We start from the raw sequence: 15574 nt of genomic DNA on the forward strand, positions 1-15574 counted from the left end.
TTCATTGGTGTCCTCAGAATAAAAAGAAAGACTCAGCTACATCCCACCACTGCTCCCCACCACTGCATTAGTGTACCAACACCCCCACCCCTTAAACCATACAATTATATCTCCATTCACCCTGCTCTACATGCGAAAACACTCAAATGCTCTTACACATAAAGACCTAGAATAAATTTGTCCCTCAAACCTAACTGTGATTGTAGGTTATAATGCTCACAGATATTAACACTTGCACACCAGCTTTCATGACACAGCATGCATTGAACGAATGTATGATGTTACATTCAGCTGTAAACATCATTCGTTCCTGTTACATGTATGATGTTTATGGCTTGCCTCAGAGAACATTAGTTGATTTAAGATCTTTTGGATACTTTGACAGTGAGGTTTGATTAATGAATAGAGCTATGTTGTTGTGCATAATTAAACAAGATCTCTCCCCAGTAATGTTTGATGTCGCAGTATCGTTTCAACAGATGTTACCTGAATCTGCAACTAACATACAATGCATTCCGAAAGTATTCATACCCCTCTCACTTTTTTCAACTTTCTCATGTTGCAGTCTGATGCTACAATCCAATCGAATAAAAAAACAAAAATAGCAAATTATTAGAAATAAAAACTGAAATATCACATTGACAGTATTATGGCCTTTTGCCAAAACACTTTAAATTGAACTCTGGTGCCTCCCATTTCTCTTGATTTTTGTGAGTTTCTACACCTTGGTTGGAGTCCACTTGGTAAATTAAATTGATTGGACATGATTTGGAAAGGAACACACCTCTCTGCAGGCCTCACAGCTGAAAATGCATATCAGAGCAAAAACCAAGCCATGAGGTCAAAGGAACTGCCTGCAGAGCTCAGAAACAGGATTGTTGACAGGCACAGATGTGGGGGAGGCTATAAAAAATTCTGCTGCACTGAAGGTTCCCCAGAGCACAGTGGCCTCTATAATCCTCAAAGAAGAAGTTTGGCACAACCAGCACACTTTCAAGAGCCTGTCAGCCCGACAAAAATGAGGAATCGGGGTAGAAGTGCCTTAGTAAGAGAGGTGACCAAGAACCTAATGGTCACCATGACTGAGCTCCAGAAGTTCCAGAAGACCAACCATCACTGCAGCCCTCTGCTGATCTAGGCTTATGGCAGAGTCTAGACAGATGCCTCTCCTCAGTGCAAAACACATGACTGCTTGGAGTTTCCAAAATCTCCTAATGAAAGCCTGAGTTAAATTTCAAGTGTTTTTGAAAAGGGCCTGAATACTTATGTCCATGTGATATTTCAGTTTCTTTTTTTTTGTTGTTGTTTTTAATGAAAATGTTTTCTGCAGCTGTGCCATCAGTCTTTTATCATGTACTATTCTTTTGTAGTACAAGATAAGCTACAAGATATTGTTGTGATTTTGTCTAAATTTTTGTGTTTTAATACGATTAAAATATCTTATAATAAAGTCACAAACGTCTTTAGAGCACATTAAACTTTCTACCCTTTACAGTGGCAGTTTTTTCTTTTATATGGATGGCAGCACTATACTTTTATATAAATACTTTCAATTTTTTTAGGATTGTATAACTCAACTTTACCAAATGTCCCATTATGCCAGCGCTGGTTTAATCAACAAATTCTTAAAAATATACTTAAATTATAAATATGAAATCCCTTAACCATAATTGAAGGAGGTGACTTTTAAAAAATGCACAACTCACAGCATAACCAAGAAGTTTAGGGAATAGTATCTATAATTTAGGGGAAGAATTGTGGGAAAAGGTATAAAAATAGTTCTTCAGCAGCTGGTATTATGCAAGACTTCATTATGACCAAATGAAAAGAAAGTGGGACTATCCAGCATGTTACTAAAGCTGGTGTTGTGACCACACTGAGAAACCTCCAAAGAAGATCCAAAGATGAACTTTGGTCACTGAACACCCCACAGACTGCTCTGGCAGAACTACATACTGCTGCACTCTTGCATTTGGGAGATCTTCCTGGAAAGACAACAGTCAGTGGGATTCTTCACAAATCTGGGTTAAATGGCGGCGTGGCCAGAAAAAGAAGCCACTCCTGAGAACATGCATATGAGGTCAGCACTGAAAAGGCACATGAAAGAAACTGAAATCATGAGGCAAAAGATGGTACGGTCTGATGAAACCAAAGCCCAGTTCAGCTTTTACTGAAATAGAGACATGCTGTGTGTGAGGTAAACCAGGCAAAACCCATCACTCATCTGAAAGTATCCCTACCGTGAAGCATGGTGACGCCAACATTGTCATGATACGGGTGAGCTTTTTTTGTAAAACTTTTCTTCCACTTGTGGAAAATGAAGGAGTCCAGGCAACTGAAGGCAGCAGAAACTATTCAAGAGCAATGCACAGTCTAAATGAGTAAAAGATGAAACATTTCTGTTAGAAGTGAGATATTTGAATTGAAGGACAACTGCATTTTAAACTTTTATGAGGTTCTGTTTAAATGTCAGCTGCTAACATTTATTCCTTCAGGTAATTTATAATTCAAATGGTTAAAATCCATCAATATATGATGTGCTAGGTCTTGCTTTAGTGTTTGGAAAGGCTGCAGACTTGAACTCGACATACACTTTTTTTGTACATGGTTGTCAATCAGGTTATTATTCATGGCGGGCACTCATGTTCTTATTTTCTTTTTCAACTTTTTGAATGCAATTTTACCCCTCAAATCGGATTTACGTCTTGCTCAGATGTCTTAATCTTTATTTCCCAAATCTGTCTTGTAAGGTTTTAATTTTAGGGAAAAAAGATCAGTTTAGTTAAGGACATAGTTGTTTTTTTACCCAGCACATGCTCATTCTTGGACTCTCTTATTTAACACTTACCATTTGGTCAACAGCAAAATAAACCATTTAACCACAAGAACATTTCACTTAGGTCATCTGCAAGGCCATCATAACAGTTTTTCACAATTAACAAATAACTTAGTGTTAAAAAGTTATTCCGGGGACATCCAGGAAAAGTATTCTGCCCCGGGATGAAGAGGGATATCTAATTCTTTGGACAGTTATAGTGTCATCCTGCGTCATTGGTGCTACATGGACCCCAGGGGAAAATCAAAACAATGTTTAATAGCAGGTCATGCTTCATTTAGCTGTGCCTGGGGGACTTTATTTATCTTCTCTGGTGGTCTGAGCTGGAAAGAGCTAACAAAGAAACAGTTTGAGCAACTCTTCTGAATGCAAACTTAATTCATCCATCATACAACAGAAGAAAGCACTGTTAAGATCGGGGATGTAAGAGTACCGTAACACAAATCCATGAGGGCCATGTGTTTTTACTACCTAATTCATAGGCTCTCGCATGTTTGCATGCTGTCTCAAAGTGTTAAGGTTCTGCTCCCAAACTGTTAAATGTTTGCAGCTTGTGTGGTCAGCAAGTTGCAGACAACTTACTACCCAACAGAAAAAACAAGAGTGCTGTGTCAGTCAGCACCAGCCTGTGGCTCTGTCATCTCACTGGCAACCTTACATATCAACTACACAATAAGACAGAGGGAAAAATTTAGACTCATGAATGATTTTCTTCTCTGGATGCCTTTAACACCATGTATCTCTCTTTGTCTCTCCACAGGTAAACATTACGGGGTATACAGCTGCGAGGGCTGCAAAGGTTTCTTCAAGAGAACAGTGCGAAAGGACCTGACTTACACATGTCGTGACAACAAGGACTGTGTCATTGACAAACGCCAGAGGAACCGCTGTCAGTACTGCCGCTACCAGAAGTGTTTAGCCATGGGAATGAAGAGAGAAGGTACAGCACATACCTTTCAGGATAAAGTCCCACTTTCACTTTCCCTCAAGTCTCTACTAGGGCTGTCACCATATACCAGTACTGACAATTATCTTCTTTGGGAACAAAAAAATATATATATATTCATTTAATTTCCAACCTAAAGAAAATGGAGAGAAGATCAGGAGGAGGCAGTGAAAAAAGAAGACTCGGTAACCTACTAGTTAGTGTAGTGTGTTGAGGCTACTGTATCACAAATGATGTCAGAGGAGATGACAATAGAAAGTAAGAAACTCTACATGCACCAAAAAAAGTTTCTTCACCGGTTTTGGAGGTTTTTTTTTTTTCCTGTATTGCTATAAAAAATCGATTCACGTCAGAATCACATATATTGATCTCTACTATTCTGAATCAATCCAAAATATCCTAGAATCTATTTATTTAAACACACTTTATCACATTATGGGAGCATTTTCAACATCAGACACACTGCTGGTATTTTCATCGTTTGTCATTTCAGCTCCAGGAGGATGTATGACTCATATGCTGCGCTGTTAGCATTAGCAATGCTTGTTCTCAATGTTGACATTATCTTGCTGGCACACTTGTGTACTGCCAGTACTGTCTGTGGAGCTGTTAGTTACTCAGCCTGTCCCAGTTTGACAAAAGAAAAGTTTTAAGACTGATTGTGCATTCTAAAATCCCAGGTAGGAGGCAGCCTGTCCAGACTTGTAGCTTCTTCAAGAACGGTCCACGTCTGAGTTCAGTTCTGTTGTCTTTGTCACATCAGAAACCGGTGTTATGGTTTAATGAGTGACTGTGTTAACTAATGACTACACTCATGCATATGGGTTAGTATCTGATATTGAAAACTCAGAGAGCCCCTTTGTTTTGTTTTCATTAAAATCATATCTTCTAAGCATACATTAGACATAACAGAATATGTTCAGTGTTTAAACAGTGTTGTAGCTACAACAAACTACACATAGCGGAAAAGTTAGCAGTTAACACGCTCACTAGTTTACGCATAACACCTGCTCTCCTACAGCATTGTCAGCAGTACAGCCTTTAGATTTATGATCGGGTTTCCACTGACAAAGTTCCTGCTTATGCCCACACATTTTATTCATATTAAAATTAATTTACAATTTAAGCATAAATTGCTGTATTCTTTATTATTGTAATTAGCTGTGAAAATGCTATAAATATACGAAAAAAAATATATCTTGGCCATGTTTTATTAAGTTTTTAATGTCAGTAATGTATAGCATCTAAGTGCAAAGCAGACTGAAGTAGATGCTGAAATAATCACCTTTTTATAGGAAATAGGGATGTGTTGTGAATTGGTTTGAATCAAAAATCATCTAAAATATCTTAAATATGCAATGGTTAAAGAAGAATATTTGTTTCAGTCGTTTTAAAATGGCAATTGTGCAACCTTATAAAGAACGTTTTATAAGGAACAGGAAAACAGATTTTTTTCATAATCACAATGGAAATACAGTAAACTCAAAACCAAGGTGATTTTGATGTTTTCTGATATTTTTTTGCATGTTGCAATCCAAGAAGATGCCAGTAAGTTTATTTCCACAATTAAGGTCATCCACATTAAAAGTAAGGTTTCACTAAAGGTACTTTCAAGTCGAACAGTTAGCATATGCCTGTCACACCATCCTCGTTCTTTTGATTAACTAATCACAGAAAAATAACAAAATCAAGCTAATTAATCACACTGACTTCAAACACCACTTATCATAGAACTGTACACAGCTGCTTCTTTAAACTTCGTGGAAACGCATGCCAAAAGTTTCATGCGTTTTCAATTTTCACTATTTATAAGACCAACAACATCCGGGATTGATTAAAAAGACAATCTGGCTTTGATTGCTCCTCCTTGCATGCCTGTGTAGCTCTAAGAAAGACACACATACATAAAAATACACAAACAGAGCTGTGCTGAGCTTTGTCCCCACTTCAGAACCTCTATTTTCATGTGCTTCTCTCATTTAAAATATAAATGTACTCCTGTGGCTGTTGTAAAGGCATTAAGTCATTAGAGCTATATGTGTGAACAATGTGACAACTTGTAAGAAAAGGCAATCCTGAGTCGAGTTCAATTATTGAGAATATAGAAATAAAAACATAGCAGTGGAGCTTTAACTTCCATGCTTTGCATCCTCTTTAAATCACCGTTAGTTAGAAACCCTGCCTACCTTGGGCTCCTGATGCTTTGGATAAACTAAGAAAATGAATGGAACTGCCTATCTAGTTATTGTGAACCAGATTGTTTTCACAAACACAAACACTTTTTGTGTGCTCATTTTGCAGGACACTATGCACAAAATTAAATCAGGGTCTATAAATTAGATAATGTCTTGTTAGTGCACATCACGGTGAAAACATACACCACATACTTTAAATTAGAGGCTACTGACCAAACTCACATACTGCTCCTGCCCTTTAAATGCTCTCTGAGGTTAAATCAGTTGCAGGGTTAGGCCACATATATAGAACATGTAGTTGTGGAAGAAAGACCTTTAAAGTTTAAAGCTAAAATTAAGTTTGACTCAAATTAAAACAGGCCTGACTAATAATTAACAAGCTCTTTTTTTTTTTTTTTTGCTGATGATACTTTGGACTGCTTCCTGAAAAGCACATCACAGACTAATAGCTGCAGTGTTTCATTGAAAGAGAATATTTGCTTTAATATTCTGGCTAAACACCGAGGAAGCATGCAAATTAATGTGCAAGTGTCTAAGAAGATAGGATGAAGACATTTTTTTCATATAAAATATAAACAAATAGTGAAGCATCTATCCCACATCTTTTTGACTTGCACAATTCCTTGCACCCTCTTCATTATCTCTAAATAAATGGCACTGGCTCCTAAGTACTTGCATTGTTTATAAAGGTTGTATTTGTTTGATGCTGCACAAATGAGCCTCCAGTCCTGGCAGATGACTCCTACCTTAGATCCATGCTGTTCTGTGACTGTGGGGCTGTACAGTAAAGCACTTTCAATTAGAGATTACTGAGCCAATAAAACCTGGAAGAGATGTGATGTATTGTGTGAAGGGAAGAAAAACAGACAGTGAGGTGTGAATTTTAACACTCCTTGGAGGTGTTAAAAATATTAGCGCTCTCAGCAGCACTCATTCGCACATTAAATAAATCAATCGTTGTCACTCTGCATTATGGTCAACGTGGTTACAGGATACAGATATAGAGAGCATAGATTATACAGAGTGATGTGAAGCAAGGGCAGTTGAAGAGCATGTGAGCAGCACAAAAATGACATTAGGATAGCTTATCTTTAATTTTGCTGATTTTACTATGGATTCCAACATTAGACTAGTATTTCTACTAACAGGACTTACTACAAGGTTTGGGAGCACTTTTTAGTGCTGATCCAAGCAGATTAAAAAGAAAATTGTCCTGTTACAGCTGAAGCAGTGTTGTGATTGCAAGCTACTCCCAGCACTGCCTGAGTTTTTTTTGTTTGTTTGTTTTTTTCTTCAAACCAGTTCAAGGTTTCACATTTTGCATAATGCTAATGTCCCTTTACCTTGTTTTTTTCCTTGCAAGAATTGATGAAGGCCTACGTTTTTACAACAATGATAAAATAAATTAATGTTATGTCACAGAACCCATGAGACTCAATAGCAGTATTAATAACCTCTAATGTTATTTATTCCTGGGTTCTGGAAAATACCAAATGTGTTTCTTATGTACCCTGGTTTCAATCTCCATCCCTAGCAGTGACAAACAATAAAGAGAGGAACATTTGTGTGTCTTGACATGGGATATTATAGAGTTGTTGCTGTAATTCCTCAGCCCTAGTCTTCTTTTCCGGTTTTCCACTTGAGGAAGGGCTTAGCTGTGTTTGTATTAGCTATTTGCTTCTGAGCTGTAAAAGTATACATCCAGAAGGGATGCATGACATCGGAATTCTGCCATTATCAGATATGCAGATATGTACATCATAATTTTAGCCCATACCAGTGACAATGCAAATATTTTAATTGAGTTAAGACCTAAAACTTCTGTCCTAAAACCAGAGGTGAAAGTTAACTAATAAAATTTACTCAAATTACAGTGATTGAGTAGATTTTTGTTTAACTGTACTTTTTTGAGTACTTTTGAAATCAGTACTTTTACTTTTACTTAAGTATGTTTTAAACTGATTAACTGTACTTGTACTTCAGTACAATAATCTTGCACTTTTTCCACCTTCTTCCACGATTTTTAAAATCAATTGTAAATACCTGCATTTAGATGTCAGCATAAATCCAGTATCATGCATCCCCAATTGCGAGAGAATGATTTCACATCACATCCAAAACAGCTGTTGTATTTCGCTTTATCAAACAGGTATGACTTTATCAAAACAACATAGTTTTTCATGTTATTATCATCAGTAAGGAAAGATTTTATTCTACTGTACACCGCTTCAGTATCTGCTCAGTACTTAAAGTAAATTTTAAATTAAATACCTGTTGCTTTTACCTGAGTAGAGTTATAGACCAGTATTTTTACTTAAGTAAGTCATAGCCACAGTAACTGTACTTTTACTTGAGTAAATTAGTCGTGTACTTTTTACACCCTTGCTTAAAACACTTAATTTTAAAAGTTTGCATGTATACAAATGAATAGATTTCAATCCTGTAATGTGTAAGAAATAATGATGAGTAAGGCTTTAGATGACATAGGTCTGTTGGTCCAGCTTGAATACCAATAATTCACATTTTAACCTAATATATGCCAAATCAATATCATACTGATGATATAACTTCAGTACTTCCTGGCCTGCTCTCTCTATGTTATTCTGTTGGATACAACTCAATCTGGAATAGTAGATATCAAACATGTTTGATATTAGTGACTCAAGATCAGGAGGCTCTGACTGAGGGTAATAGAATGATCATATTGACACCACACATTTTGATAATCATTTGGACAAAAATAGTGTTGTGACAAGCCTTGAATCAACCCCATCCTTCCATTTGTTAGGAGGGCAACTCAGGCCCAAATCGGGGCTAAAATGGGCCTAAATCAGGCCTAGAATCATCTAGTCTGGTGTGTAGGCAGCCTTACTGCTTAGAGCTGAAGAAACAAGATTATGTGTTTTTGGATAAATGCATTTTGCAGGCTATTCGAACCCAGGCCAGTGTGTTTCGACCTTTATTTGGCCTCCCCTCCCTTCTGCTTTTTTTATATCATTGTTGTGCTCCTTATTCCTTTCAAGGATATTATCATTTACTGCTTTTTGCCTCACTCACAGTGCTGCCTAAGCCTCCCCAGCACCCCGAGGGCTGTGGTTAGAGAACAAGGCAGCAGTAGCCCAAAAGGCTAAGCGAATCCACAGAAAAACAGGATTAGATGAATTTATGCTCTCCCAGTCAGGAGAGGAGAGGAGGAGAGGAGGGGGGAGAATAAAGCTAACATGATTTCAGCCCTCCTCACCTCTCGCTGACTCCAACACAAGTATTCTACCCTTGGGCTGACCTCTACTGCCAGACAGCAGTTCCTCTAGAATGGGGCCCCTTTCCCCTCTCCTCCTCTAACAACCTCTGCTCCCCCACTCCAACGAGACCACGGCCTCTCTGATTCAGGACTTGGAATAGAAACCAGAGTTGGGGGGGGAAATATGAGACTACAGATCATCCTGCAAACAAACTGTGTGATGTGAATGTGATACAAGACAGCTCTTTAGGTGTGTATGTAAGCTTGCACACTGACATTCAGTTTCCAAAAGCTTTTTATCATTCAGCACATTAGGCCCAAAACTTTTTTTTTTATTAATCCATGAGGGAAGGATAAAACTTTTAAGAAGCCACAGTACTTTTTTCAGTGGTTTTCTTGATTTAAGTAAATTACAGCCTTAAGAAAAGACAAAACACACTCACACAAATGCATCTTTTCCATCCACACTTGAGGGTGGAGGTGCGGTCGCTCTTGCCTCAGCCACAGTGAGTCTCGGTGTCTGCTCAGCACACAACCCATTTCCTGTGTCTCCTTGCCAAGCCAATCAGACAACAGAGCCGACACAGTTTTCTTCAACCACTTTTTCATACAGGACATGGAAAAAAAATGTACGAGACAAAATGTTCATTGATTTGTGTTCAGGGTTTTTCATACAAGCTGTTCTGGCGGCCATACACAGCCTTAAGATGGAGTGACAGGCAATACATTATTTATGTGTCTATAAATGATTTGTGTCGAAAAGAAGCTGGCTGTTGTCACTGAGCACTGCCTGAAGAACACGTCCCTTTGATAGGGGAGCTTAGAAAAGTCCTTTTACATTATTGTGCTGCATGCACTGTGCCATATATAGGCCTAAGGTCCCGAATATACTCCATCTGCACTATCACAACAATCATTGATGATTGAATTTTCTAGGATATGTTTCCTGGCGTAGTAAAAGAGGGTCACGCACGACTCAGAGGTTTACAAAGACACACTGAATGTAGCGCTTAAAAGTGTGTGTAAACATTCAATATTGGTAAGCAAACACTCGAACAAGCCCATGGAAAATGTATTAATAAGTATGAGAAAATACAAACGAGGACAAAGTACAGTACATAGTGAGTTTTCGACTCAAAGGGCGATTTGTGTTCTCAAAATATATATTGCCTATAAAATGCATTTACCCCCTTGGATGCTTAACTCTTTTGTTGATTTTATGAATCAATAATGGTCAATATAATTTTTGACCCAAAAGAAATACAAAAAAAAAAAAAAAAAACTCTTTAATGTCATAGTGAAAATATATTTCCACAAAGTAATGACAATTTCATAAAAATATGTAGTGTATAACAACTGACTGCATACATTTTCTCCCCCTACAAGTCAGTGTTTAGTACGGGAAGAACCTTTGGCTACAATCACAGCACTGAGTCTGTGTGGATGGGTCTCAATCAGGCATGCACATCTGGATACAACAATTTTACTCCATTCTTCTTTGATAACCTTCTCAAGCTCTGTCCATTTGCACAGGGATCAGGCTTGGACAACCCTTTTCAAGTCCAGCTATAAATTTTCTGTTGGATGGAGGTCTTGGCTTTGATGCAGCCACTTCAAAGCACTTGGCTTCTTGTCTTTAAACAGGATTGTCCTATATTTTGCTGCATTCATTTTACCTTCTACCTTGATATGCCTTCCAGGGCTGGCTGCCAAGAAGCATCCCCACAACATGATGCTGCCACCGACATGCTTCACAGTGGGGATGGTGCATTTGTGGGGATTGGAAGTGTTTGGTCTCTGCCAAACACAGTGTCTTGTATGATGGCCTAAAAGCACAATGTTGATCTCATCAGGCCAAAGCACTTTCTTCTACTTGAACATGGAGCCTCCCACCTACCTTTTCGCAAACTCTACTCAGATTTAATATGAGTTTTCCTCAACAGTGGCTTTCTCTTTGCCACTCTCAAATAAAGCTTTGACTGCTGATGAACCCAAGCAACAGTTGTATGCAGAGTCTCTCCCATCTCAGCTGCCGATGCTTGCAACTCCTTCAGAGCAGTCATCGGTGTCTTGGTGACCACTCTCGCTAGTCTCCTTCTTGCACGGTCACTCGGTTTGTGAGGATGGCCTGACGTAGGCAGATTTACACATGAGCCATATGACGTATTTAACTGAAATCTGTGGGATGTTCAGTGCCTTTGAATTTTTTTGTGTTCACCCCTGAATTCTTATTTTTAATAACCTTTTCTCTGAGTTGCTTGGAGTGTTCTTTTGTTCTCATGGTGTAATGGTAGCCAGGAATACTGATTATCCAGTGACTGGACCTTCCAGACACGAGTGTCTTTATACTACAGTCACTTGAGACACATTCACTGCACTCAGATGATCCCCATTTAACTAATTGTGAGACTACCAGCACCACTTGGCTGGACCTGTTGAATTAGGTCAGTCACTTTAAAGGGGGTTAATATTTATGCAGTCATTAATTTTATGTTACATATTTTTATCCCACTGACATTACTTCATGTTGTTTTTTGTGAAAAATCCAAATTATATTGACCATGCTTGGTTTATAAAATCAATGAAAACCTTTTCAGAAGTAGCCTATCCAAGGGGATGGATTCTTTTTATTGGTACTGTACAGTAGTTCAAGCATTTAAAATTGGGAAAGACAGTTTTCAAATATTTTATCTACTACTGCAACTGTGTTCTAAACAAATAAAACATCTGACTTGTACAGTGATTTCATCCTTTATTGTTCAAGTGTTATGAGTTTCTAGAAAACAAAAACAAAAGTTAGGGTTCAATTGTCTGAATAAATCTCTTTTTGATTTTCATACAGGAATGCTTTCAGAAAGAAAAAAAAAGTTATGTTTAATTTTGAAAGTGAACTAAACTACCTCCTAGATCGGCATGTTAAGCTTTTTTGCTAATGTCTGTCTTTTTCTAGCCTATTACATAGCATAGCTATTTTCACCATACTTGTGAGAGTGAGCTTGCTTTAAAAAAAATCAATATGACTATAAAACTACACTGATAAAAGAAATTTGCTCCCCAGGAGGCAGAATAGTAGTCAAACAAGCTGAAAAATTATAGCCCTGATAAATTCCTTTTATAGATTTTTCAATTTATAGCTCACCAGAAAACTAACTTATTTGATTAGCAGTAGATTGAAAGCAATCTAAACACTGAATGGAAGCTTTTTTACCACCTGATGAATGTTACTTCTACTTTATTCAGTTTTAAGCTATTGTCTGGTTTTCTCCTCTCCTGTAAGGAGACAATTATCTTGCTATACAGCTACTCCAAAACCACTTTTCTTATATGTGGTAATCACAAGCATTTTCTGCTAACTGTTGCTGAGCTGAAAGCACCCTGTTTGTGGAACAGAACTTGTTTTCTTAATATAGTTGCTTCTTGAAAAGGTGTAAAGTGAATCACTATATAAATGGGCTGTGTTAAGAAGAAACTCTTATCTACTACCAAGAGTCACTGAAATTTTGTTCAAATTAGAAACTATTGATCCTTGCAGATTTTATACTGTAAACTATTCTCCCTCCACATAAATCTTAGTGTCTATTCAAACAATCTTAGCTTCTATTTTGACTCTTTCTTTTTCTCACACATGCTTCTGAACACAACATAATAAGCAAAATATTTGTTAGATAACAAAACAGAAAACAGCAGTAGTGACCGGAACCAGTTTTGTTACATGCAGCCGTTCAGGAGGAGCGCCAGCGAGCCAAGGACAGAAATGAGAATGAGGTGGAGTCCACCAGCTGCGCCAACGAGGACATGCCCGTGGAGAAGATTCTGGAAGCTGAGCAGGCCGTGGAACCTAAAACCGAAACCTACATTGAGACTAACCTCGGTGTGCCATCCAACTCGGTGAGTTTATATTTTTATACTTTTCTTGGCACACGCTCACATCCTGTATCATTCTGCAACAAGTCAAGTCTTTGTGTGCATGTTCACGGCCGTGGGCACTCACATATTCACACACATGCAGACAAACACAGAGGGTGGTGTGTTAAGATTTAACCCAGAGGCTGGTGAGTGCATATTTTCTTAAATTTTCTCCCAAAATTGATCTGACTTTTACAGTTTACTAAATGGTTCCTTTTTCTTCATTCTAACCCAGTTTAACCTAAGCCTGGCTACAAATCAGAACTGTAAAAAATATATGCCAGCATGAGAACAACTTCCCTTTTATAACCTGATAAATAACCCTTAGGCATTGCACACAGGTGAAAACTGACTGAGGAAAACACTGTATCACATCACCATACATCTGCTATTTTTATTCGTGAGAAAATACCATGATAGATCTTAATTGGCAAGACATAAGGCATGTTTATTCATAGAGTACCATTCATATGTAGATTTTCAAAGTGCTTGTAAGAGATAAAATCATAGCAGTCATAATACTAGACAAGCACTTTTACAAGAACAGTCCATTATTCACATTAACATCATGGAATTAAATACATAAGACAAACAAGACAGAAAGTTTTAAATATGAGATAAAAATGTAAGGAATAGATGTGATATTAACCAAAAGAACATAGAATTAAAAAGAAAAGCATAATCAATTATGATGACAAACGCACACTTACAAGTCTTACAGATCTACCTACTTCTTTTAACTTAAACAATATCTCTATGAAAATCCACCCTAGAACAACATCCTGAGGATGTGGACCAATCTTGGGAATCCTAAATTTGACAAGTTGCTATTATTGCAGTTGAGTCTGATAATTAGAATTTGCAAATATGAATAAAAATGATGAAGAGATTTTTTTTTCATTTTAGTATAATTTCTATGCAACTTTTATTTTTAAAACAATGTAAAGGGCATTTGGAGGAGCATGTGCCACTCTCAGCTGCTCACACAGTTGTTAAAATGTTTATCAGAGTACACAAGCCTTAAAGTCCCTGTAAAGTGAAATCCAAAATGTATGTTTGTAACAGACAGGATATGTTGGAATAAGGTTGGTGTCAACATATGAGAACACTGAGATCTATTGTATGTGTCACTGAGTTTTGGATTTAGACCATTAGAAAGTTTTTCACCTCTTTTATAGCTAGGTTTAATTTGGGAATGACGAAAATAGCGCCCTATGACCTCATTGGCCCCTGTGGGGATTAACCCGAACCCCTCACATGACAACAATTGAAAATCACGAAGCAGTTTATCTAAATAGTCTGCAGTTAGCTGTTGTCACTGCCTTCAGTGAAAATTAACAGCCAGCTACATGCTATGTTTCTATTCATTGTGAGGCGAATTTGCCAAATCTGTCAGCCTATGGATCATTACATGCATCAGAGAGTTTTGTGACAGAAAACAGACATCTGTCTCTCTGCTCTGGCCATAGTTCACATGTAGGCCAGGGGGCAAGCTAATTGCTTGAGTGCTTGCCTGTTTTTCACTTTAAAGCCTGATTTATGCTTCTGTGTCGTGGCGATGGCATAGCTACATGTAGCCCTCTGCGTCAACGCGGACCCCTACGCCGTAGCCTGACACGTACCTCCAAACAATCCTAACTACGCGACGCGGACCGCAAGGGCTGTGTTTGGTCCGCTCAAAATGTCATTTCTTCATCCAGGTCTCTCAGCGAGTGAACCAGTATGGTAAACTCATCTGTTTTCAGCCTCGACTCTTTTAGTAGTTGTTCAGACCACCTCCACAAATGTCTTCCCTGTCGCCTGCGCTTCAACATTTTTCAACAGAATTTGTTCATCAATATCGATGAGCTCCAACTCCAAACACACCCGCTCCACCTCGGTCGCCATTGTTTACTGTGACCAGAAGATAAACAAGAATTCGGATGTGACCCCTCTGAAACCACACACACACACACAGCCACACCCTCCTAGCGGCATGGCGGTGAATTGCAGGGCGACGCATTCCCTCAACACAGAACTTTAAATGGTCAACGATGGCGTTGCGTCAACGGCGTAGAAGCATAAATCAGGCTTAACAAGGCGCAGGAGGAACAAACATCTTACCTGCTGAAGATGTGTTTTAATCCATATTTGACTTGTCTTTAGTACTGGATGATGAAAAGAAGTGGTCTGTGGCTTTGACTCTCTCAAAGCAGTTAAATTCCTCTCTATTAAACATAGGATGCTAAAGCTTAGTAGTATCTGAAGATGGACAGTTCTTTTCCTGCCAAGTCTGTCACAATAAAAGTCACCAATGCTACTTATCATTGACAACTTTTATTTTGAAGAGCAGCATCGGGAAATGGAGTGTTTTAAGCAGTACTTTGATAACTTAGTCCTCTCATAAATGGGAGAGAAGCATAACATAACTGAAAAAAATGATATAAGGAATACCTGAAAGGAAATTGACT

General features: G+C 38.1%; 1 protein-coding gene across 5 annotated transcripts in view; it reads left to right on the plus strand.

Annotated features, from left to right (window-relative positions):
* The window catches only part of rxraa (retinoid X receptor, alpha a), a 164056-nt gene that overhangs the window by 118459 nt on the left and 30023 nt on the right, over positions 1–15574 (plus strand). For 3 of the 5 annotated variants that reach the window (XR_005993185.1, XM_041810643.1, XM_041810644.1), the window contains exons 5-6: positions 3597–3776; positions 12922–13106. Coding sequence is in view for 4 of the 5 variants with exons in the window: in XM_041810643.1 (XP_041666577.1) it covers positions 3597–3776; positions 12922–13106 (365 nt within the window). In the remaining variant the exon portion in view is untranslated. The remainder of the gene's footprint in view (positions 1–3596; positions 3777–12921; positions 13107–15574) is intronic. The other 2 variants (XM_041810645.1, XM_041810647.1) reach the window with 1 other exon arrangement.

Source organism: Cheilinus undulatus, linkage group 17 (genome assembly GCF_018320785.1).
Source record: "Cheilinus undulatus linkage group 17, ASM1832078v1, whole genome shotgun sequence".
NCBI lineage: Eukaryota > Metazoa > Chordata > Actinopteri > Labriformes > Labridae > Cheilinus > Cheilinus undulatus.